This window comes from Phytophthora infestans, genomic scaffold (assembly GCF_000142945.1).
Source record: "Phytophthora infestans T30-4 supercont1.7 genomic scaffold, whole genome shotgun sequence".
Lineage (NCBI taxonomy): Eukaryota > Oomycota > Peronosporomycetes > Peronosporales > Peronosporaceae > Phytophthora > Phytophthora infestans.
This window is the reverse complement of record NW_003303752.1, coordinates 3,752,841-3,776,292: the sequence shown is the minus strand read 5'-3', so window position 1 is coordinate 3,776,292 and position 23,452 is coordinate 3,752,841. Positions and strand designations below refer to the sequence as shown.

Here is a 23,452-nt window from a genome sequence, read left to right as displayed (position 1 = left end):
GTTTAAGGACGGATCACTTGAGGTTGCAAGGGTCCCCAGCTTGTACTCATCCTCACTACGACCATCAATTGAGCACCGAAAATCAAACAAAACAACGAGACGGGACGTGTCAACGACGAATTTCTTTGATCACCTCGAAGATAAGAAATGGTATTACGCTGACAAAAGCTTCTTGGTCAAGTTCCCAAAGCATCCCTCCAGAATGAACCATGCAAATCAAACCAATTCTGAAGAGAAGTTTGTCCTGGACGATCCAGGGTTTTTAGAACCATGTAGTTTATCTGAACCGGAGGATGCAACTCGGTTTGTTGACGAGGCCGTTGCAAGGCGAGCTGAATTTGTTGCAAGCGATGCCAACTTGAGAGCACGGGTCGTGTATGAAAATCTATCGATGGTGGAAGAACGAGACCACAGCGTCGCAGGTATCCCTTCTTTTTTATTAAACTCCTGTGACACCCAGCGTGATGTTCCCTATTTCGTCCCCGAAGATCCGGAAGCGTTTCCTGATCTCGCCAGCAGCTTAACGTTTGATAGCAATTTTGAAAGTGGAAACCTGGCGCGAGCAATTCGCATTGGACAGTTCGAGTATGATCTAGTCTTACGACCGGATTTCAACACTTCTGGACACATGCAGTGGTTCTACTTCGCTGTAAGTAATATCCAAACACCAGAATCCAGCTCACGAGCTGGCCAAAAGTATCGCTTTAATATCGTGAATCTGTGCAAGCCGAACTCGCTGTTCAATCAAGGCTTACAACCCGTGGTTTATTCCGTACGGGATGCTCATCAGAAAGGGAAAGGATGGGTGCGTTCGGGTACAGACATTTATTATTTTGCTAACTCTTTCGTTCGACCACTAAGAAATGCAGCAAGTTTCCCGAGTGTTGTTCCCACGGAGGCGGCCCCAACAACCACTTTGGCGACACCCGCAGCCCCTGTAATGACGTACTATACCCTGACATTCACTCTCGAATTCTGGAACGCTGACGACACTTTCCTCATAGCTCACAGCTATCCGTATACACTTACAATGCACCAGCTACACATTGACCGCATTCTCCACTCAGGGCGCGACGCAAGCCACATCCTTCGGCACAGTTCATTATGTACAACGTTAAGTGGAAGGAGCTGCGAGTTGTTGACAATCTCGGACTTTTCTATTGCTGAACAAGAATTCAAGGCACGGAAAGCAGTTTTCATTACCTCTCGCGTGCATCCAGGAGAATCTCAAGCCTCCTGGATGATGCGAGGAGTAATAGACTTCTTGTTGGGAAGCTCGAACGTCGCTCGCGTCTTACGCCGAATGTTTGTATTCCAGATCATCCCGATACTTAATCCGGATGGTGTGTATTACGGCAATAGCAGATGTGGTCTATCGGCCTGTGATTTAAATCGGCAGTGGCAAACCCCGAGCAAGGCACTACACCCAACAATATTTCATGCAAAAGAACTCCTTATCAAGGAGCGCTCGTCACGGGGAGTTGCTTTTTATTGCGATATGCACGGCCACTCCCGAAAGAAAAATGTGTTCATGTACGGCTGTGATACCAAGCGGAAACCAAATCCTGCAGCACGAGGGTTCGCAAAGCTGTTTTCGATGCAACAGACCGCTAAAAAGTATATCTCCTTTCCCGATTGTAGCTTCAAAGTAAGTAAAGACAAGGAGACAACTGCACGTGTGGTCGTTGCGAACGAGCTCAGAATTAATTGGAGTTTCACTCTCGAAGCTTCTTTTTGCGGCGCCAATTTCGGGGAGCTGTACAGCATGCACTTTAACACCAAGCATCTTCGCGAAGTGGGAGCGTCATTGTGCGAAACGTTATTCCAGGCTTGCACCAGCGACCTTAGCATTCGTGACAAACTATTGGTTAAAGCTGACGACGCCAAAGTATGCATTCCACAGCTAATTGAGCCGTATTTACGCGAATCGAGGGTTATCGGGGACAAGTATCCGGTGGACGGCGACACCGACGTGAAACCACGTTCATCCTTTCGAAAATTTCTGAAAGAAAATGGAAGATATGTTAAGAAAATGCCAAATGAAAGTTCCCCGAAAAGCGTGAGAAGAAAGAGCTCCAAGGCACGAGCAATTGCAGCATTGGATGCAGGAACTTCAAAAACTGCTGATACAAATGAGAGTTCAGGGAGTCGACGAAGATTAAGTCGCCAACAACGCAAGTCCACGTCATTTTCCTCTGGTCTGCTTGACCGAGTCACTTCAGATACCTCGGGATCGACAGACTCCACGAACTGTCTGGATCTTGCCTGTATTCCACCTCCTAAACTCAGCGGGAGGAAGTTACGCAGTAAATACCCAAAAGTTCGTAGGACGCATAGCAGTCCTGATGGGCATGTGAGATCTCGACGTCGCGCCATTTCCAGCCTTGCCTCAAGCGCAGCTGTCGATAACAGTGAAGACAGTGAGACCGCAAGCGATTCAATAATGCCGCTAGTTTCACCGGCAAGACTGTTAGCTGCTGTGCCTGATCCCCCCACCTCATCTGTTCGCGCTCTAACCAGCTTTCAGGGCCCCGAGTCCGCCTATAAGCGATCGTCAAGAGCGATTTCGTTTCCATATCCAAACAGCGTGGTTGGCATTCCGCTACGAGAATCACCGGTGATTCTTCCATCTCCAGTGAACGAAGCCATGACACGATCACCAAAGACATCGGTTAGTCGTCTTCGCTTCAGGTGAATGCAGTTTGCTTCTCCTCACTTGGCAAGCTTATCACTAACGTCGTGGGCTAACAGGGGAGCCGGAAGACAATTTGCGTTAGTCAACACTATCCCACGAACCAGCATCCACGACATCCTGGTAAGATTCGTCCGGCTCATCGCTCCGTGCTCGTGGACTGAGTCGCTTTGTCTGTTGTGGCTAGAAAAATGACCCAATAACAGCATTTCAGTCGTATGAAGCAGACCTGATAAATGCTTCAACCATGATGATCCGACCACGGGGCAGCGTTTCTACTAACAACAGCGCCACTGTTACAGCTGATGAAGAGAATGTCTCGCCGTCGTCATCGCATTATCTGAGTTTCCCGAGTGTCATGTAGCCAACACTATTGATTTTGAGGCTTACTCAGCGCCTCCACGAGAAAATCCAAGCGAGTTTCGATCTTCTGAAGGCGGTTTAATGTGGATGCCTGTTCCTGGTGAAGAGCAGAGAGCCATTTTTCTTGGCAATGTTGCATTTCTGTCTTGATGCTCACGTAATCGGCAACAGATTTCTTACGGAGTTCCCGCTGAATTGACGTGAATCGGTACAGCTTGTCATAAACTAGAACATTTAGGCAAACCTGTTAGACTTCAGAATGAGCAGACACATGGACGAATGATTGAAAACCTTACGCTTTCGATAGGGGCGGGTTCCAGGCTTAAAATCATGGAATCGCCGCCAAGATGTTTGGATTGTACGTGCGCACGCTTGCTTCAGCTCATAGTCGTATTGCTGTAGTCGCAGTGAGTGAATAAATCGTTTATCCCGATCATCAAGACGAAGGAGAGCAAACAGCGCTGCACTCTGCAATAACAACAATTCAAGGCTGAGTGATACACTGAAAAGGGGCAGTTGCGTTTATCTCTTGACGTACCAGTGCTGCAACGAGCAAGATCCCGGCAACCATTCCACCAAATATTAAGAGCACTTGGCCAGCACTAGTCACAGGCGCAACATCGCCGTAACCAACCGTAGCCATCGTCAGAGCCACAAGCCACATAGCATTGGAAAGAGGTGCTAGATTCGGGTTCACAGGCGTCTCCACGATTGAAAGTGCGTACGAAGTGATCACCAGCGTGCCGAAGAAAGCTGATGCGAGCAAACGAAATGGATGCGACTGAAGAAAACACTTGATCGCGAAAAGAGGGGCCATGGTGTCCACACGGTGCAGTGTCCCCAAGTACGATGTGCGATAACTGGCAAAACTTGAAAAGTTCCGAAGCACTCGTGGGATCATATACAGCCGAAGCAGCGAGAACAGTCCCAGCACTTCAAACCTGCAAAGTACACAACGAATGCCTTGAATGCTCAGTGATTGCACTGTTTGATGCTAACCTAGCACGAAATTTAGATTTAACGTACGGGTAAGAGTACGCCTGGTAGCAACTGTTGTCTTGAACAACAAATGGTGCACCACAAGACCCATCGTCCATGTAGTATTTCCATTCTTTCACTTCAAAGCTGCCATCGGTCCCAGGTGGGATGATGATAAAGCACGCACCAAGCTCGAGCGCTAACTGTATCAGTTGCTTTGGCATCCTGAATACAGTGACATGAGGTGGCAACACGTTGCGGCGAATCAGGATACGTCGCTCCAAGACGAAGCGCCAGAGAACAAGACTAAGGAGAATCTTCGTCAGAATAGAATTAGCGATGCGAATTGCCATCTTGGCGTCCTTGTCGATAAAGTACTCGATGTCTAGGATAACCAGAAACACGCCAATCTTCAGAATATCAGCATCAATTAGCATCCAATCATTACACCGGGATGATTAATCATCGCCCTACCATTGCAATACTACTCGCTGCATTCTCTATGAAATGCTGACGCTCGTAGAGCTCTTGCAACGAGTACACGCCCTGTAACATTTGCTTGGCAACGCGCAGGCTATCATCTGTGGGTGGCAGGTACGCGCTACTTTTTCGTCGTAATAGTACAGCCTCCGCTGTGTCACTGTGCCTCTTCAACTTGAACGCTTCCTCCACTTGCTGCTCCACGGCCTGTCGCTCTTTATCGAGCCGGGAGCTTCGTCGCCGAGCCAGCATATCTATTCGTCTGATTTGGCTACATTTCATTATTTTGTAAAAAATCAGCCAATCACCAGTCGCAATGATGGAGACTGGTGCTGTGGTGCAGGTGACTCATGCAGCGAGCGGGTACTCGTTCCGCGCGCTGGTGGAACGTGGTGCCTCCACCGGTCCGCTAGTGCTGAGCCTATGTAGTTTGGAGCGACCTTATGAGAAGCTCAAGGTGGCGCTGAACGGCCAAGTGAGCTGGGCGTTGGCGGCCGCCAAGTTTGCCGCTTTTCTGGTGGAGTTCGAAGCTCCAGAAGAAACAAAAGATGGCGAGTATTTGGTGCATTTCAAGGCGGTGGCACATCAGAAGAAACTCAATCGCTTGCAATCCAACGGATGGTATTTGGGCGTGGTTGCGTCGGAATTCATTGGTGACGCTGGCAAAGGAGAGGACAGTCTGTTCCGTTTGGCTGTTGTGACGAATCGCGCGGCTTTCGCACTGGACACCACGCGCTCGTTAATGAAGCAATCTAAGCATAACTCGCTGTTGAGTGAGTCGCAGCGACGGTCGTTCATGCAAAACGGATATCTGCAGATCCGTGGCGCGGTGCCGCTGGCTTTGGCCAACTCGGCGCTGGGGCGCATTAACCATGACCTCGGTATCCCTGGAAACATGATCGATGGCGGAGTCGAAGGCGCAGTAAAACTGGCAGGTAACACCTCCAATAGTGACGCAATATTAGATCTATACCGCGTCACAGACGTCAGCAAGTACGTGGAAGCACTTGTCGGTATTGACCAAGTGGTGCCACCGCAAGGAGCACAGATTGCTTTACGATTTCCGGAGCTAGGCGAGCCTCGAGAACCACTGGGTACGGAATGGCATACGGACGGCATGCGACAGGGTCGTCTACATCCGTTCACATTACTGGCGGGCATCGCTCTGTCGAATGTACCGGAGCCATTGTGTGGCAACTTGACAGTATTTCCTGGCTCGCATGTGTCACTTCAAAGTCGCTTGACAGCCGACGGTAAACTGTGCGGCCACAATGACGAATGTTACAAGGCCGATAGCGTGTGGGGAGATGGCACACTACCAGACTTGGGCACACCTGTACAGCTCCTGGCATTTCGCGGCGACTTAGTACTGGCCCACCCCAACCTGGCACACCGTGGTGGCCTTAACTTTTCCCCAGACATCCGCTACCAAGTTTACTTTCGGATCAAACACAGACACCTTGAAGAGCTGCAGGAACAATGCGTCACTGACTTATGGGCAGATTTACAGGGACTCGGTTTAGACGATCAGAGTTGCTTAGCGTTTATTATAAAGAATCAATGATCGACACACGAAGTTTGCAGGGTATGAAAGACTAACCACAAAAGTGAGGATTGAAGAAGCCCTCACCTACTCAACTCACAAATTAAAGATGCATCATCCATCATAGTAGTACTACACGTCCGGATTGTTGCTCGAAAGAGGCCGTTGGCTGCTTCTGCTGAAACCCATTGGATGCAGGGGGCGGGTACGCCGTAACCACTGGTGCGCTGTCATTCGGGTAAACGTTCTCCATGCTGCCGCCGATAGCAGACGGGTGACTTGGTGTCTGTAGCACTGTACCAGATGTGGGTACTGCTGGGGCAGCGCTGTTCGTGGGTCCGCCTGTAGACGCCAAGATGTCCTGAAAATTCATCTTTCGCCGCCGCGCTTCTGCGAACTGACCCATGTCGAGTGTGCGCGATCGACTGTCACGTGGCTGACCCATTGTGGGGCCATTGGACGTAACGATCGGCGCTGGACGGCTCAGCAAACTGCGACTGGATAGTGATGGCAACGCACTGGCGGCCGATTGCTGAGCTTGAGCGTCCATACCTGCAGAACTGGCCGTAGGCGGCGGGTGCAGATAAGGACTGGCACTGATTGTCATGGAACGCATCCGCGTCATCTCGTGGCCTGGGTAGTTTGCGGTAGGGGGGAAAGCAGCGAACCGTGAGTCATTAGCGTCCCGACGCGCAGGTGGAGGTGGGAACTGTGGGCTCCCAGTCGATGGAATAGACGGTCGCATTGACCCTGGCCCGGTTGGACGCGGAGGGAACATGGGGTTTCCACAGCTTGGAATGGATCGACGTTCACCATACGCCGGCGGTGGTGGGAACGCTGGGTTTCCTGCAGACGGGATCGACGACGCACGAATGGGGGTCATTTGCTCGCGAAGACTGGTGACCCACCCGTCCACTTGCGACACATCAAGGCTTGTATCTTTAGCGAGCTGCATTCGCTCATTGTCGTTCGGGTACGGATATTCACGTCGAGCATTAGCGTTCACCCATTCCTGCAAAATCTTGTGTCCACGGGGCGATAGACTGTTACGTGGGGCGTTGCCGTCCTGCCCGCGCTCCAAAACACGCTCGCGAATCCGTTCGGCATCCAAATATTCGTCTACATCGGTCCTGGCAGGAGCCTCCGACATGGAACGCACAGCGCGTGACGGGTACAGCGGCGCGTTCACAGGGATGGCCTGAGGCCGCGCATACCTGTCGAACGCTGCTGCCGCCCCGTGAGGCGGCGCTCCGAGACTTCCAGCATCGAAAGAATGACGCACAGCCGCACGAGGAGCATAGCTGCTTTCTGCGTATTGCTGACTGAGTCCGGCACCTGGGAACTCACGCACTGCCGTGTGATCGAACTCCATGGCCGATTGCATTTGACGGGAATGCTCGCGTCGCATCATTGGCTTCCAGATGCGCTTACGTGCATTGGTGAACCAATTCGTGAGCTGTTTCATGCTGATACCAGTCTTCTTGAGTAGCATTTGCTTATCCTAATAGACAGTCACACAACGTCACGAAAAATATGGATGTTAGACTACATTGCACGACGAGTGTCTGCTCGACATCCTCTGGATCCATGGCTTACCTCGTCCGTGGGGTACGGATGCTTGACGTGCTCGCGAGAGAGCATCCATCCCTTGAGGATGGCGACTGTATGCGGTGGCAGTTCGCGGCGTGACTTCTTTGACGGCTGCTGTTCCTTGGGCTTATCGGCATCTGGTGCGTCGGCGCTTCCGTTGGCGCCGGCGTCGTCGGTGGGGCTCGATAGCTGCTTGCGCTTCCGTTGGGCGCTCGGGGGCGACGGAGTGGCGCTGCGGTTCGACATCGCAGTGCCTCCTGACATGTTGGTCTCGGTAGCGTTGTCGGTGATCGCGGGGGAGGTGGAAGATGAGGAAGAGACGACTGCAGCTGGGGACGTTCCGTGCGGATATGCGAAGGGTGTGACTTGGTCTGGGCTCTGCTGCTGCGTCGTCATCATATTGGGACGGGGAAAGGAACTAACTAGCCCTCAGGTGCGTCCACGCACTGCTCTCTGGCGCTGGTCTCTCGTGGATATTTGGGTGCGAACGCCTCGTGCGCGAGTAGGGCGGCGCTGTATTGCTTCGGCGTTCGCTTGCAGCCGGCGGACGTTTCGGCGCTGGGCTTAGCTACGACTGAACTGACCGCTGGTGCCACCCTCGAAATGACTTGACTAGGTGAGTGACGGCCGAACTGACCGAAGAATTCTCCTGGCGCAACCCAGCTGACCGAACAGATTTTTCAATGCCCCAGCCCTGTCGAAAGCCTGTGTTTTTGACGAAGAATTGCTATGCGATATAGCGGGTATATGGTTTACAAGCTCAAGTGAAAATGTATTTTGCTATGGTTTGATAAGAAATTAAAAAATCCTTGCATAGAGTTCACGGCAGATATCGGTTATCACGATGGAGAAACGGCCGTGTCACAGTCGTCGATCAGGCCCACATAGCCGAGCCAATCGCGAGTCAAGTTGTCAGCGCCTCTTCGCGGAGTTTCACCTGCGCCCAGTATGCTGATCCATCATGGTCACAGCTGCCAACGGCAGAGAGCGAATACCCTGCTACATGTAATCTGTTGCCGACCGCTGTAATAAGTAACTTACAGCGGTGACCTATTTTCAATGGATAGTGACTGGAGCAGTTATCATTATTAGGAGCGCATGTCCGCACATGTGGCCGAACGTATGTATAGCCATGTCGTGGTCTTCGCGCGACGTCGCGATCAGAGGGTGAGTCAAGTGCCGCCCGTCCGTCCGATGATGGCTTCACTCGTACATAGTCTAATGCGTGCACCACACCACGTTTCGTCAAATTGAAAAGTGGCTACAGATTTTTTCTTAATTTCAAAATACCGATGTACCCATGTCAAAAAAGGTTGTTTTCAACCATTTGTAGATCTGATTTTCCCCGGCAAGTACGTAGGCTGACATTGTTGGCTGTAGTCACTTTAGACCACGGTATGTGAAGGATATCATCCAGCATTAAGCGTGTCCTGTACCCATTTTCTCCGTTGCAACAATCAACAACCACTTCACAAAACACAACAAAGTCTCATCGCTATGTGTTTTTTAAATCCCTCTATTTCTTAACGTACTTTTATTAAAATACTGTACTAGTATTATACAGTACTCGTAGTAATTATAAAAACAAAGGTACTGTAAATATTTCTTCGAAGTAGCTCTCTTTCAAAGAAACTGGGTTTCAGTACCGTTTGTTTTGTTGTAGCTCTTACTAAGAGCTTATTCTGTCTGGACAACACTCGAAAACAGTATCGCGTTCACGCTAATTACATGTAGTTATACCTTGACTAATTGTGGTGTACAGCTCGAGGTCCTATTTACTTGTGCCGGAAATACAAGCTTCAAAAGTGCAATTATTTGCTTTACTGAAAATCACTTTGGATCACGGTTTTATGAGCTCGCATTATAGTAAATCCACCACCTGCTTCATGTACTTTTAAATTTAGCAATCTAATCTCGTTTTGAAAATTATATTTTGGCATGAACACGTACCTTTTGGTATGGATGAATATCATCAATTCTCCGACCATACTTGACGTTACTATTCACGGTATTAGCCAATGAAGTGTGTTCTGTAGGCTCTTGATAATTTTAAACGAATAAATGCAGAGTTGCTGCAGATATCTGTCCAATCCGAAAGGTGCTGTGTAAATAGACAGCATCTCCGACATATCGGGTTGGAGGGAGCGATCCAGCTATTGATATCCTTTAACAAACTGTAAGTCATTAGCATCTTTATCGAATAACGTGTAAGCTCGGACATTTCCGACTCAGTATGAACCTCAGCGATTTTGTGCCCGCCAACACGAAATGCGCTCAGAAAAGCGCAGCACGCTCGTTTGTAGCGTTTTTAAAATACGAAGATGTGACGTGGGAATACTTGGAGGGGTCTATGATACGCGTTACGGCCGCGCTGGTTAAAGAAGGTGTGGTAGACAAATTTGGCAAATATCTCGCCTTCAAGGAAGGCCGCAAGGGACAGCTTCTAGCTTGACACTCGGTGATGCAGTACTACCGACGGGCAAAGAGCTGGTTGCTCGACCAGTTTCCCGAGCATCGCATTTCAGCTGAAAAGAACCTGCTTAAGAAAGATTAAGTGTTGGAACGCTACTGCATGAAGCGTGAAACAGGAACGTTTGATTACAAGGCCCCAGACGGCACGAAGATATCTCTTAAGCAGATGACCGAATACTTGTATTCAACTGCAACTTGCGCCAGCGCTACCAAGATGTGGCGCTCTTATGCTTACTCTGGTACCTCTTCGGGCGCGCGTCAGACCTGACGCTTCTCCGCAAAACAAATCTTGCAATTGGTTACGGCGATATCTTTTTCGCTCGGCTCATCCGGGTCAAGACTTTCGAGGAGCAAGGCTTAGCGCTCTTCCCTGACTCCGACCTTACCACGTGTCCGTTGCTTGCCGTTGTCCTTGCGTTAATCACGCACTCATCACCACCAGCAGCACTTCTCAACCAGCTTCCAGAACAGCAGGGACCTTCCCTACCATCTCAGACGCCCACTGCACCTCTGATTGACTTGATTGACCATCGTCAAGACGCACCAAAGTCTGGTGGACAGCCGAAAACGGTCGACGCCTCGCCCGATATCCACAGCTACGTGAATCGCGTTCTCGAGCGAGTCATGGGTAATTCAGGTGTGAGTGATAGCCTGACTTCGCATTCCTTTTTTTTTAGTTAATCCAAGTCAACCAAAAGCTTGACGCCCGACTGTCTACCATGGAGTCTAAGATCCACAGCAAGCGCGAACGAGCAGAATCAGCAGTATCAGGAGCCAACACAAGTGAGGGAGCGGTCAGCAACACGCAGACAGTAAAGCGAAGACGTACCTCTGCAGCTACGACCTTAAAAGACGCACAGCACTCCTGGTACGCGCAAGAACCTCGAATGTGACGCTCGACAAATGCGGCCACGAAGCACACAAGGTCTACCTTCAAGATGGTCGTGGCGCTCATGAAGCTGTTCCTCCCCGAAGGTTTCAAACTGAACGAAAAATCACCAACGTATCGTGATGGAGTGCTGGCCTAAGGGATGGATTTACCAGCGCAACCACAACGAGCTGCTTGCAGGTGTAGCATCGTGGGCACATTGATTGCAATATATGCAGGTATTATTGTTGTGCTTTGCAGTGATCTGCCGACATTTTTAGGAGCTAAATCTTTTTGACAGCCCGTCATTGTAAATGTGTGTAAAAAAAGTCGCTCCCAAATATTTAGCTAAATGTTTGTCTAAATCCATCTGCATGTATTGTAATCGCTGTGTCCCCGAGGCTACACCCGTAAGCAGCGCCAAATATTTGCGCTGGTAAGTCTATCCCAATCCTATTGTACAGCTACGGGAGGATGTGAACGAAATGCAGCATCTGTGCCAGAATTGCAGCTTCAAAAGTGCAATTCTGGCCGCTTTACTGTAAATGTTCGTGGATCACGGCTTTATAAACTCGCATTATCGTAAATCCACCACCTGCTACTGTATTTTTAAACCCATCGAACGGCTAAGGAGATGATTAAGAAAACTAGGCAGACTGTCTACAAAGCGAGTTTCACGTAAGTTTGCAGTATTATGCGTCGCTAACGGCTACCCAGATCCTCGCAACAAGCGCTACCACGTTTTCAGTCGTATCTGCTTTTCCACAACAAATGAGGGGCAACTTCAACTTCATTAGTAGAACGCTTAATCGCTAGACCATCAGCTCGACTAGAGCAGGGGACGAGGAGAGTTACGCCCCCAATTTAATGGCCGTGCTTTCTGCGTTCACTAACGGAGGGTTGAGTCGCCCTTCGCTTACCATTTTGAGCGCTAGCTTGGACACCGATTCACTACAGAGGCGTGTGTAGGTCTTGAATGCATCGGACTTCCATCGGCCATGAAACTGGATGGTCATAGCGTCCGTTCCAGCTCAGTTCATGTGCGTTGCGCCACCAGATCGATGAGAGTGCGAGCTGTAGGAGCTAGCATCTTCGCCAATTCTTGATGCCGCCTTTTTGATTGTGTTCGACACATCGGCCGTAGACACGCAGGCGGGTAAACCCGAGCTGTCAAGGAACACGGCAGCTGGGATGTTTGCCGTGAGATCCCCTCGCACTCGTAGAAGTAGCATTGCTCCAAGCACTGGGCAGACGTATTCGTGGCCGGAAGGTTCAAGCATCCGCGTGGTTAGTGGACCGCTCTGGTTGGTTTTGGATCCTCGTAGCCGAATCGTGACGGAATGCGCGTCTGCTGGGTTACTTGTGTCGAAACCGTGAATGTCTGCTACCGAAATATCGTTGGCCTGGAGCGCGAACCATTTGAAGGTAGCTCATGTAATAGCTGCAATCTCGGATCTCCTCAGTAAGAAGAGGAAGGTTACACACAGGACCCCCCACAGAGCTTGAGCCGCAGCGTCGTCGAGCTGTAACGAGTCAAAGCATCCCTCCAGAAGATGAATTGAAAGGGGGCCTTACGCTGACGGGGAGGGTCGGTGCGGTGGATGTCTTTGAGCAGCATGCTGAAATGCGGGTGGCCGATCGATAAGTCATAACCTTCGGCCGCGAAGAAGTGTTTAATCGTATGAAGGGTGGAGATGATGGTGGAGCTCTGAATCGGTTTTACAGACCCATAACCGTGCTGGAATCCGTCAACCACGAACATAGAGATGATGCGTACTTGGTCGTTGACGTGCGGGTGCGTGAGTCGGGGAAGGATACCTCGTCGAGCGGTCCAATTGGTCCACTTCGTCATGGCAGCGGCGTACTTGAAGAACGAGGAGTCGGCAACGGAGTAAGCTCGGAGATACGTAGTTAAAGCTTAGTCAGATCCTCAGAAGTAATGGTTGGTAATATCTGCTACCATCCGCGAGTAAGAGACGAAAACTTGTTAGCAAACGAAATATGAGCGCCGAGCCGTGACCCAGCATCAGCGCGAGCATTTTCGGCGCCTGGGATACGAGAGGCTGAGAAGCGGAGACGGTAAGTAGTTTCCCACCAACCCTGCAAGCGAATGATCACCTGTGCCCGTGGGTTGTGGGATGCCAGCTTGGTTTGCCATGCCACCGCGGACGTGAGGGCGGAACGGGAGGTTACATTCAGCGCACCGAGACCAAAATTGGATACATCTGTTTCAGCGGTGATGTCAGACCAGGGTAAGGCGTGGAAATTTTTCATGGCAACGCCGTTCAAACGGGGGGAGTGTAGTATGAGCCACCACCACTTGAGATCAGACTAAATTTCTGCCGAGATGGATACCGATTGGAAACGATGGAGCCGGGCCTCACGGACGCGTAGCCGTTGGAGAAAAGGTCTAGCTGGCCGGATGCACGTTGCCACATGACGGAGGCTGCCAAGGAGGGAGCGATACGACTGCCGAGAGAGTTGCGCCGAGTTAAAAGCCGAGGCCACAAGCCGACGCGCTTTAGCAAGTTTGGAATCTGGCATTGATACGATTCTGGCGGCGCAATCAAATTCCAGTCCGAGGGCCTTCTGGCTGCTGGACCAGTTGGTCAACTTGTCTTCGTAAACAGCGGTCGCGCCCAAAATTGCTGTCATTGCGTAACGCAGCGATCGCTCAGCGTCGCTGCAGTTGGAGCCGACGTCTGCGGCGACGTTAATCGACCCAGTGGTAGCTAAAGAAACCCGTCGGGTTGGTTTCGTTTGTGTGTGCACCATGTACATACGAAATTGCTCCATTCACAATTCCCGGTTCATCCAAACGGGGCACAAAGCCCGATTATCAGCGCGTCCTCCGACGACGCCAGCAAACCATTGAACGATGTCGCTTGTCAGGCTGATATTGTGAAAGGCGTAAGCGACGTCGCCGGCCATAATCATCACCTCGTCACTGGGATGACTCTCGGCCACGCGGGGGATTTCTTTAGCGACAGCATCACTGTGGGTGTACTCCGGTGTTGGTATGGAGGCTGCATCGGTATGGTCGTTAATCGAGGCTCCCTCAGGAAATAAAAGGTCGTGAATGGTCCGACCAGTCGAGGCTGGGTCGCCACCGGACTTATCCACAACGCCAAACAGGCTAACGACGATCTCCGGCCAGAGATCGAGTATATCCTTGTAGAGAATCAGGCATCGCCATGCATCTTGTTCCTTGCGGATGTTTTTCCGGAGGACGTTGATCCTTTCACGAGCAGATCATTGGTTTGTAGGGCGAGCGACCGGGCACGTAAATGAATCTCGGATGTGAACACGGACGCCTTCTGCCACAATCTGTTGAAGCCGCTGTAGCCGCGGATAACCGGTACATGCCTTCTCAATTATCGCCGGGCTAATGTGCTTGTTCGGTCAGTAGTCTTCCGTGGTTTGACCTCGAATCATTTCGACAAATTCAGGCAGCGTCGGCTTTGTTTGGCGGACAAATCGGGACAATGTATTTTGAAGAGGTCGATTTAGAAGCTACACGGCACCGTCGTTGGACGCGCAGGTGAGGGGATATGCCTTGGTCGGGAGCTGCAGGCCGACCGCGCGCAGGCGGGCAGAGATCGTGGTGATACGAGTCCATTCAATCAGCTGCTGTCGTTTGTGTGCAACATCCTTCACCCGCTGCGCCTTGGCTCTCGTGATGACTGACCAGAGAATTCGTTGACTCCTCTCTTTCGGAAGAGGGCTCGCCTTGAAGCTAAGCTTTCCGTCTGACTGTTGGGCATTTTTATTGAGATGCATTGGTCGAGCAGAGCTTGTGTTACCCGAGGGTCTCCTACAAGCAACGTTGCTGAAGGGGGGCTGTATAGCCGGAGCCTGTATGGTCAATTGGTGCTGTCTAGCGCGGAACGGCTGTATAGCCGCAGGTAGCTGTATAGCTGAGAGTTGCAGGGCGGTCGACAACGGGCGCAAGGCAGTCGTGGGATCTGCCTGCTTGGTGCCCGTCGTCCTGTCTGGAACTAAGCCAGTACACGATGAGGGTTGACCTGACTGAGCAGTTAAACCGGGGGAAGTCTTCCGGTCAGATGTGTGGGTGCTCGGTACCAACGCATCAGCAGAAAGTAATGTATTTATCTGCTTAACTGGGGCTTCTTTCCGAAAGGGACTCGAGCTGGCGACCTCTCGGCACCATCAGCGGCGATGGTTGACGAAGCGCGCGCCGTAGGTCACGCTGACCCACTCTTGAACAGGGGCAGGGATACCGTCCTGTCAGTTGTGGGCGCGGCGAGGGTTTCCGCAGCGGTCGCGCGTTCCTCCGGAGCATGGTAGACCAGCGAGGTTGCGTAAGCAGGGCTCTTGTTCGCGAGGATTGACGGGAAGCATGCGTCGGATGTCTTCCGGCACCGCCGGGCCTCTAGCGTGGTCGCGCGGATTGCGTCGGTCGGCGTCGGCGCGACGCTGTGGCAGCTGCGGCTCTGTTTCTGTCAAAGTGCTCACCAGAGCCAGTGTCCACTCGCTGGAATGGTAGTCAATGGCCTGAAGGGCCTCACAGTAGCCGTGCCACCACAGAGGGGAGTCCGACTGCAGATGGCCAACGGCATTGCCCAGGAACTTATTCGCGTAGCGTAGCGTCATCACCACTCGCTGCGGCGCATTGCCTGGGTCCGCCGATTAGTTTCTGCAGACATAGACTCGAAGGCGCAAAGTGATCTTGCGTACGTGATTGTACCAAAATTCGTTCCCGAAGCTGGCCAGGCCGTGGATTCCGTCAAGAGTATCATCGTACGAGGCGCAAGTAGTCGTCGCTGGAGGCAATTGAGCTGAAGGGCTAAAGTCGCTACCAAAGTTGCCATTGTTCGATCCAGTCACAACAGATTCCGTTTCTGATATCCCCTGAGTTGCAAGAGGGTGAGACCACGGGAGCCATGAGCACAGCCGGGTTGACCAAGAACTTGATACACTTCGCTTCTCTAATCCACAGGACGAAAGACATAGCAGATAGGGGCTTACCTTCTTGAGAGAGGAGATTCTTGAACATCCGACCGCCGGCAAGCAGGTGCGCTTGTGGCGGGTTGTATTCTCCTTTGGCCTTCTTGGGTCCTTCTGGGAAGCTGGTGCATGAGAGGTAGCACACGGCCCTTGGAGGTAGCTCGCCTCGAGCGTTAGGGGCGGTTCCGACCGAGCTGGCCGGCAGCACGCATTGCGAAGTACCCTGAGAGTCCAGCATGCGGAGCAACCGAGCATTCTCCTCCCTCAGTGCAGCCATTGCAGCGGATTCTCCTTCCGAAAGCGCGACGGCGAGTGCAGCGGCTGCTCGCGCAACGGCAGCTGAGGAACCGCTCGATCCATATCCACTCATGAACTCTTCGAGAATAAAGCTGCTCCTGGACGACGGTGCCGCATTCGGAAGCTCCAGAACCGTGGTCGGGAGGAGCGATGACCGGCCGACCTGGCTGTCCTCAGCCGTGGAGCTAGGACTTGCTGCAGCCGTTGGGGCCACTGCAGCCTTGTGTGGCGCTGACACTGCCACTTACTCGACCGCTGACAATCCTTTCTGCGTGGCCGTCGCCGCCGGCGGTAATCTGGCCTCCGTCATCGGTGTCGACACAGGAGTCGGAGCCTTCTCCTCGAGGTCCGAGTCGTCGATCGTCGGGGCCGTGGTGCGTGCCGACTTCCACGGAGAGGCTGTGACGGCACCAGACTTTGCGCTGCGCTTCGTGGGCTTTTTTTGATTGCCTTCTAGAGCGTTGGAGTGGACGGTGTCTTCGTCTTGGCCGCATGCTTACTGGCCCGGTGGAGGAGGGTTCGTCGTTGACCGGGCAGACGATGCGGTCCATGACTCATCTCCACTTGTCACGTCGACGACTTGAGTCGTTTCGCTGCTCGCGATCGTCGCAGCCGTTGCCGTTGCCTGGGGCGTTGATGGTGCGCTGGTCGCAGAGTTGCTGACCCCCTGATTGGTCTTCATGGTGGAGTACAAAAAGCCCTCTTCGCTAGATGTCTTGCTGTAGGAGCTAATTCTCGAGTAGGCGAGGATGACTGGCGAGTGGAGCTCCGGAGGATTGAGCAAATTGAAGTGGAAAACGCAATTTCTCCCGCACGCCTTACAGGCATTGCGGTCGAAACATACCTTTCTTGGAAAGTATCTCTGCCTCCAGGTCGATTCCGCTAAAAACGGAAACAGCTAAGAAAGCGAGCTCCGTCGGCGCTAGTTACTTTTCCACTCACAAAAACTACGATGGTACCGATGTGAACACGTGGCGCGTTCTCATGTCGAAGGAATGACTCCAACCGGGCGGTCACCGCTTCTGGACCTTGCGATGTAAGGTGAGTCACGCCCTCCGGACCAAGCAAGCACATAAGATTGTTAAGCGCGTCCTGCTGCGCCGAGGGCAAATTTGTGTATAGCGGGTGTTCCTTCCTTGCATAGGATATAGTTAACCGACTCATGGGCGAGATTGACTACAAGAGCTAACAAGAGCAGCGGGGCTACCGTAGCTTCAGCATCAGAGGAAGACGTTCGACTCAAAGAGTCCTAAATACAAAGTTCCGTATCTCAAGGAGCTGTAGCTCAGCCCTAAGCCAGGGCGCAAGAGTTAATAGCTCGAAATAACTCATCTGCTTCAAAATCCGAAGTATTTTATTTACTTTATTGCGACCAAGCCGCCTAGGGGTAAATGTATCTGTTTAACTAACTAGCATAGTTAAACCTAATCAAATGCATAACATGTGGCTTTCAGCCAACGTACTGAGAGACCTTGTTAACTCTCCAACTTATGTACTGAGAGTTTATCAACTCTCCGGGTACTCCGTACCCTTGTGTGCCCCATACCAAGTAACCCCGCTACACCTGGTAAGATCATTGGCCGCCACTAAACACTCCTCCACACGCGCCATTACGGGCCTGGGACGCCAGTCCCTTCCGCGGGTTGTATCTGACATTGTAGGCAGTGAGAACATTGAGTAGCTTATTACCGGATTCCACGTAAAAATTCAAACTTTGTAAAGTGTTAGCTCCAAGTAAATAGGTAAAAAGGTGAAAGTCGTAAATATTTGAACGTAGAGCAGATACCACAACACCTACCTGCGCCATCCGACTTAAATTCACGCGTATTCTAAATTCAAGCGTTTTGATGCGAATCAAAGCCTACTGACCAGTCAATCACGACGAGAGATAAGCAAGGGTCATCGCTCAGTATCTAAATAATATTTGTTTACCTATATGTGTACACGTAGGCTGTGCTGGGAGTCTGGTCCGCCGGTGAAGCCACAGAGGCGATGTGCTCACCGTGTAGCATTGTGGCGCTGGGCCAAGGACGAGGGTCGAATTAAAGAAGCTCAAGGCGTTAAGAGAGAGAAAAAAGAAGATAAGCAAGGTAAAGGGGGGGGGGGTGTAGTTACGATTTCCCGGACTGGTATATCGGTTTGTGATTTTTGATTTTGCAATTGACAATTGTTACTTATAACTAGCCAAGTTTTAGTCTTCTAGAGTGTATGCGGCAGAACCTGTAAGTGGCCAAATTAATCATTGCAATGAAGTATTGTGGTGAAGTGCTTTCTCAGAAATAAGAGAATGGACCTAACGAGGGGTCACTATTCCGAATCAGTGACAATTTCAAGTGATTAGAGAGGATTTGGATCGTCCGGCGCGGATGCAAGCTGCCGGTGGTGGATATGCCATGACGAGCAGCACCCCGTATGAAACGACGATGGATCTGGTATGAGTGATGTACGGAAAGGCAAGATCCACCAAGACTTATCTCGGATCCACCCTTAACTGGGGTTACTTAGGTGGATATGGGATATACTATGTAACGGTGGATCGAGTGTGGATCCCATGAAGAAATTGTGGTAGGTGTCATCTGTAGGTGGATCTAGCAGCCACGACTAATGAGAAGTCAATAACCACCGCGAGGAGTCCCGAATCCCATACTTCCGATGTCGGATCCAAGGAGGGAGGATCCCGCATAGAACGACCTGGATCCAGGATACAGAAATGATGGATACAGTGGATCTCGATTTTCGTGGGACAATGGAGATCACAGACGGTTGCAAGATGATGCTAGATGATTGGAGAGCTCAGATCCATGACGAGTGTACACTTACAGTGAAGTGGATCCAAGCAACCTGGATCCGGATGAGGGTACCCATAATAGACTGACCAAAATGATTACGCCATGGATCCGGTGGATCTGAAGATAATACAGCTGGGATGATGGATCAAGGAAAGAAGGGACATGCAGCCGAGCCTGGTAAGGGATTTAACAAGTAAAAGACATTGAAGGTAGAAATCCAGGCAGGTATAGGCTTAAGTATCAATACAGTCTTCTATTTGCACAGTAACACGCAAGTGCCTTCCTGCCCTCAAGAACCGGAACTACATTCGCCGTACGAGCTAGGAGAAGGTTGGAAATTGCGAATCTAGTGTTGGTAGTGATAACTGGATAATACATTGGCCAGATCCTACAACCTAGTGGGCTTTTCTTATACACGTGCAGATCCGACAGGTTAACCGAATTTACTACTTGGTCGGTTACACCCTAGAAGTCTCAACTCTCAAGACCCCGTCACAGGGGGCGGCAAGTACGGCGTTAAGGAAACGCAAAGGAAAGGGACACACCCGCAAGGCAACCCTACGGTCAGATCCACCATCTAGACCCCGGATCCATAAGCTCGAATACTCGCTTAGGATTCGGAACCATCCACGGACCCAGAGTGAAGATTTTCCACTGCTGCTCCACCCCATCCCCACGTCTCGCCAAGACACTCAAGCTTCACCACTTGAACTCTTCGGAAGTTACCGAGAGAGCAAGATCCCGCCCTACCAACGGGTACACAAGGTGAGGAAAGTTCGGCAGAACACGGATTATCGGGGGACCCCCTCCGTTAGTCGGTGTCTCGGCGCAGTTGGTAAGTTGGATCCAGCAATCTCGCAGATTTTGCTGATCCCGCTACACCACAGTATTGTTAACGTTTTGACAAAACAATTAATAAGTGTAACAAGCCAGAGTCTAATTCTCATGGCTGTCCGAGTTGGTCCTCAGTATATAACTATCTGTGCCTACTTCAATGCGGTTTCGCCTTCGCAATCGTCTGTCGGCACGGGTAATTACCCAAAGAGGCACAAAGACGCGCACGAAATTGTGGTACATTGTTGTAAGAACATAAAAAAAACAATTTTGGGTGTGGCGGATCGTTTTCCAAGAACCGTTCAGTACAGTTTTGAGATGGTCGGCCTGCTTTGAGGCATCACGGGGTCCAATCCGTACGAGTTGGTGTTTAACATGGACTAGACGCCATTTTACGTTGATGTGGGGCCGAAGCGGATGATTGAGTTCGTTGGAGCTAAACATGTCGACGCCATCTAAGATAACTCTGTTGGAATTAGTACTTTTAATTTTTTTCTTTGACTTTCTTATTTGTAACTATAGGAGTGTCGAAAAATCGCTCGGTGCATCTGTTTCCCTATGTGTCTCGGCAACTGGTAAAAAGATAACATATGTTTGTCGTCTTTGGAGGGGCGTGGAATGACCCTGCCCATCGAGAGCTGATTGCCAAGAGAAACTTCCGCATGAACGCTGTACTTACCGTGAAAATGTGTTTTGTGATGAGGATCGAATGCTTAAGCGGATCGATGAGGTTTGAATTTTGCATTCCCTGTTATTATATGTGTTTTAACTTAAGCTCAGCACGTTCTGTTAGTTTTGATTTTCATCTTAATACACGTCTGAAAACCAAGAGTTTGTGGACCTCGACTTCTGCTATTGAATTTACCGAAGACTCACAAAATGGCCTCTGGCCTCTGTTCGAAATGCTATTAAAAATGAGTGCTGTACCTCGCCCCAATTTATTTCTCCTGGAATTTCGGGCTTAGCCGCAGCCCAAGAATGTTTTAGTGATGCGAGAGCTCAAGGACCCATGCAGAAACGACTACTTCAATTACCATGCCATCGATGACTTCGCGCCAGGTTCCCGTGTTCACCGAGTGTTAGTTACAGAGATTAGTGCTAGCGCATGGAAAGCAGTGAGAGAGTAGGTGTAACGGGGCTACATGGTGTGGAACACACAGGGGTACGATTTACCCTGAGAGTAAACAAACTCTCAGTACATAAGTTGGATAGCTAACAAGGTCTCTCAGTACGTTGCTTGAAAGCCACACGTTATGCATTTGATTAGGTTTAACTATGCTAGATAGTTAAACAGATACATTTACCCCTAGTCGGTTGGCCACAATAATAGTAAATAAAACTCTTCTAATTTTGAAGCATAAAAGTTAAGGTATTAACTTTGAGCCCTGGTCTTGGGCTGTAAGCTCATTTGGATAAGGAACTTAGTATTAGAAGCTCTTTGAGTCGAACGTCCTCCTCTGACGCTAAAGCTACGGCAGCCCCGCTCCACTTGGTAGCACTTGTAGTCAATCCCGCACCTGATTCGGCTGACTATATCCTCTGCGAGGATATACACCCCGTGTTTGCGAATTTGCCCCTGGCGCAGCAGGACGCGCTTACTAAGCTTATCCCATGCTTGGCCCGGAGGGCGTGGCTCGTCTTATATCGCAAGGTCCAGAGGCGGTCACCGCCAGGCTGGAATCGCTCTCCCGCTACGAGAACGCTCTCTTGGAGCACGTCCAAGAGAAGATGAGCGCCGCAACGGCGGCGGCATCGATGACGCATGAAGAGTCTATGAGACTGAAACCGCTCATGGCGAGCGTAAAAACCTTCGAGGAGAAGGATGGAAAGAGTCCCCTTCTCTGGACCCGTGAGGTCGAGATGGCCATGGTATCGGCTCTGCTCCAGTCTGAGCATCTGCGCGTGGCGCTGGCTATCTCCAGGCTTGGAGAACACGCTCGGGAATGGGCGTTAACGTGCAGAACGTCTGTTGACGCTGCATTTCCCACTTGGGATTAGCTGAAGCAACCTCTTTCGCGCGTGTTCGCGCCGCCGAATCAGGCGTACCGTATCCGGTCGAAGTTCCTTGCTACCCACCAGGGTAAGAAGGAGTTATTGGACTATGTCCAACAGCGGAGAGCCCTTATCGCCGGAATGGCGGCGGACCCTCTTCCGGAACTGGTCAGCGTGACCGTGTTCATGGAGGGACTTCGTGTGAGCGCAGCTCGAACGGATGTGTTCCGTGTACACCCTAACACTTTTGAAGAGGCGGTGGATGTGGCATTGAACACCGAGCACAACTTCAGGTTGGCTCGACCTGGTTGGAGCGCTGGTAGCGCAAGCGCTTCAAGCAATCCAGAGCCGATGCACCTCAGCTATGCTGAAGAGGAAGAAGCGAGGCTTCTTGCTGCGGAGCAGCGTGCCGGCATCCGCCGATGCTTTGTGTGCAATAGCACTAAGCCCAGGAGGGCCTATTGCCCTCTGCGCAAGAAGCGCGGGGCTCCGGCGAGCCAACCCTCCGGGTCATTACCGGGTAACGGCAACTCCCAGTAGACGCGGGTGGACTATTGGGGAAGAACTGAGTTCTGTTGTGCCTCGAGAAGGTAGAGGGCAACGGGGCTCAGTCCGAAGAGAGATGAGCTCTCTTACGAGAAGGGTGTGTGCAAGCCGGGCTTGCTGGTCGTTCAAGCCAACGTGAAGGGCTTTGCAAAGCCATGGAGAGTCTTGATTGACTCGGGGGCCTCGGTCAACTACGCCCATCGTTCCACCCTGTAAGGGGGTGTCAGCTATATGCTGAGGAACTGGAAGTGCCAGCGATATATATGAACTCTGTCCGTCTCGCGACGGGGACACTTGTAACTGTGTCAAAGGTCTCTGTCGACCTTGGAGTGAAGTTTGAGAACTTCGATAGCGTGGAGTGCTGTTTGGTCTTAGACCTGGATGCAAGGCATGACCTCATCCTTGGCATGGCATGGCTGGAACACCATGAGCCATGGATCGACTGGACGTCGAAAACGCTGGATGCGTCGCACCCTGTTCCTAGTGGAGCTTTGGTGAGTCATGAACCCACCTCTGCTAGGAAGCAGAAGCGCTTTTGGCGCGAGCACGAGGCCGAGGCGGCCGTAGTGCTGGAAATTGGTATGACCGAAATTGTTAGCAACGAGGTTGCTGTTTGCCCTGAGGGCGTACGTGGTGCGGCACGCTATCCGCTGAGCGGTGCAGGTCAGGTCAATGACCAGCTGCTGGGTCCTGGTGAGGACGAGCGCGGAGTGGCGCGTAATCCACTGAGTGGTATGAATCTGGTCGATGACCTACCGCTGCGTGACCCGAGGGTCGCGGTCGACTGCGAGTCGAGGCATCATGGGCGTGGCCCAGGAGATGCAGGTGAAGTGACACCTAGTTCACTGTGTGAAGGTCAAGAACCTCTTGGCTTTCAGCCGAGTGTCTTGCGAGACACTGTAGCCTCTTCGAGGAGTGATGGTGCTGCTGCACCCGGTGGTGGTGATGGAGATGTCGCCACACCGCCCTCTTCCGGCCGGGCTCGGTCACGGAGGGAGAGGAGAAGAAGACGCAGGCCGTCTGTGACGTCTTCGACGTCG

At 51.4% G+C, this 23,452-nt stretch overlaps 4 protein-coding genes across 4 annotated transcripts; 2 read left to right on the top strand and 2 right to left on the bottom strand.

The window, feature by feature from the left end:
- Nucleotides 1–202: 202 nt before the first annotated feature.
- Nucleotides 203–3,056, top strand: PITG_05548 (metalloprotease family M14A, putative; the record flags this gene model as incomplete). Its single annotated transcript, XM_002999132.1, has 4 exons — nucleotides 203–1,954; nucleotides 2,030–2,691; nucleotides 2,752–2,815; nucleotides 2,880–3,056. The coding sequence occupies 4 exons, from the start codon at nucleotides 203–205 to the stop codon at nucleotides 3,054–3,056; spliced, it is 2,655 nt and encodes an 884-aa protein (XP_002999178.1).
- Nucleotides 3,057–3,062: 6 nt separating this feature from the next.
- PITG_05547 (Voltage-gated Ion Channel (VIC) Superfamily) lies at nucleotides 3,063–4,765 on the bottom strand (the record flags this gene model as incomplete). The annotated part of the gene is made up of 5 exons (XM_002999131.1): nucleotides 3,063–3,280; nucleotides 3,352–3,523; nucleotides 3,594–3,996; nucleotides 4,082–4,443; nucleotides 4,508–4,765. The coding sequence occupies 5 exons, from the start codon at nucleotides 4,763–4,765 to the stop codon at nucleotides 3,063–3,065; spliced, it is 1,413 nt and encodes a 470-aa protein (XP_002999177.1).
- A 67-nt stretch (nucleotides 4,766–4,832) lies between these two features.
- PITG_05546 (uncharacterized protein) lies at nucleotides 4,833–6,131 on the top strand (the record flags this gene model as incomplete). Its single annotated transcript, XM_002999130.1, has 2 exons — nucleotides 4,833–6,055; nucleotides 6,122–6,131. The coding sequence occupies 2 exons, from the start codon at nucleotides 4,833–4,835 to the stop codon at nucleotides 6,129–6,131; spliced, it is 1,233 nt and encodes a 410-aa protein (XP_002999176.1).
- On the bottom strand, nucleotides 6,110–8,045 carry PITG_05545 (uncharacterized protein; the record flags this gene model as incomplete). Its single annotated transcript, XM_002999129.1, has 2 exons — nucleotides 6,110–7,557; nucleotides 7,653–8,045. The coding sequence occupies 2 exons, from the start codon at nucleotides 8,043–8,045 to the stop codon at nucleotides 6,178–6,180; spliced, it is 1,773 nt and encodes a 590-aa protein (XP_002999175.1).
- Between the last annotated feature and the right edge of the window lie 15,407 nt (nucleotides 8,046–23,452).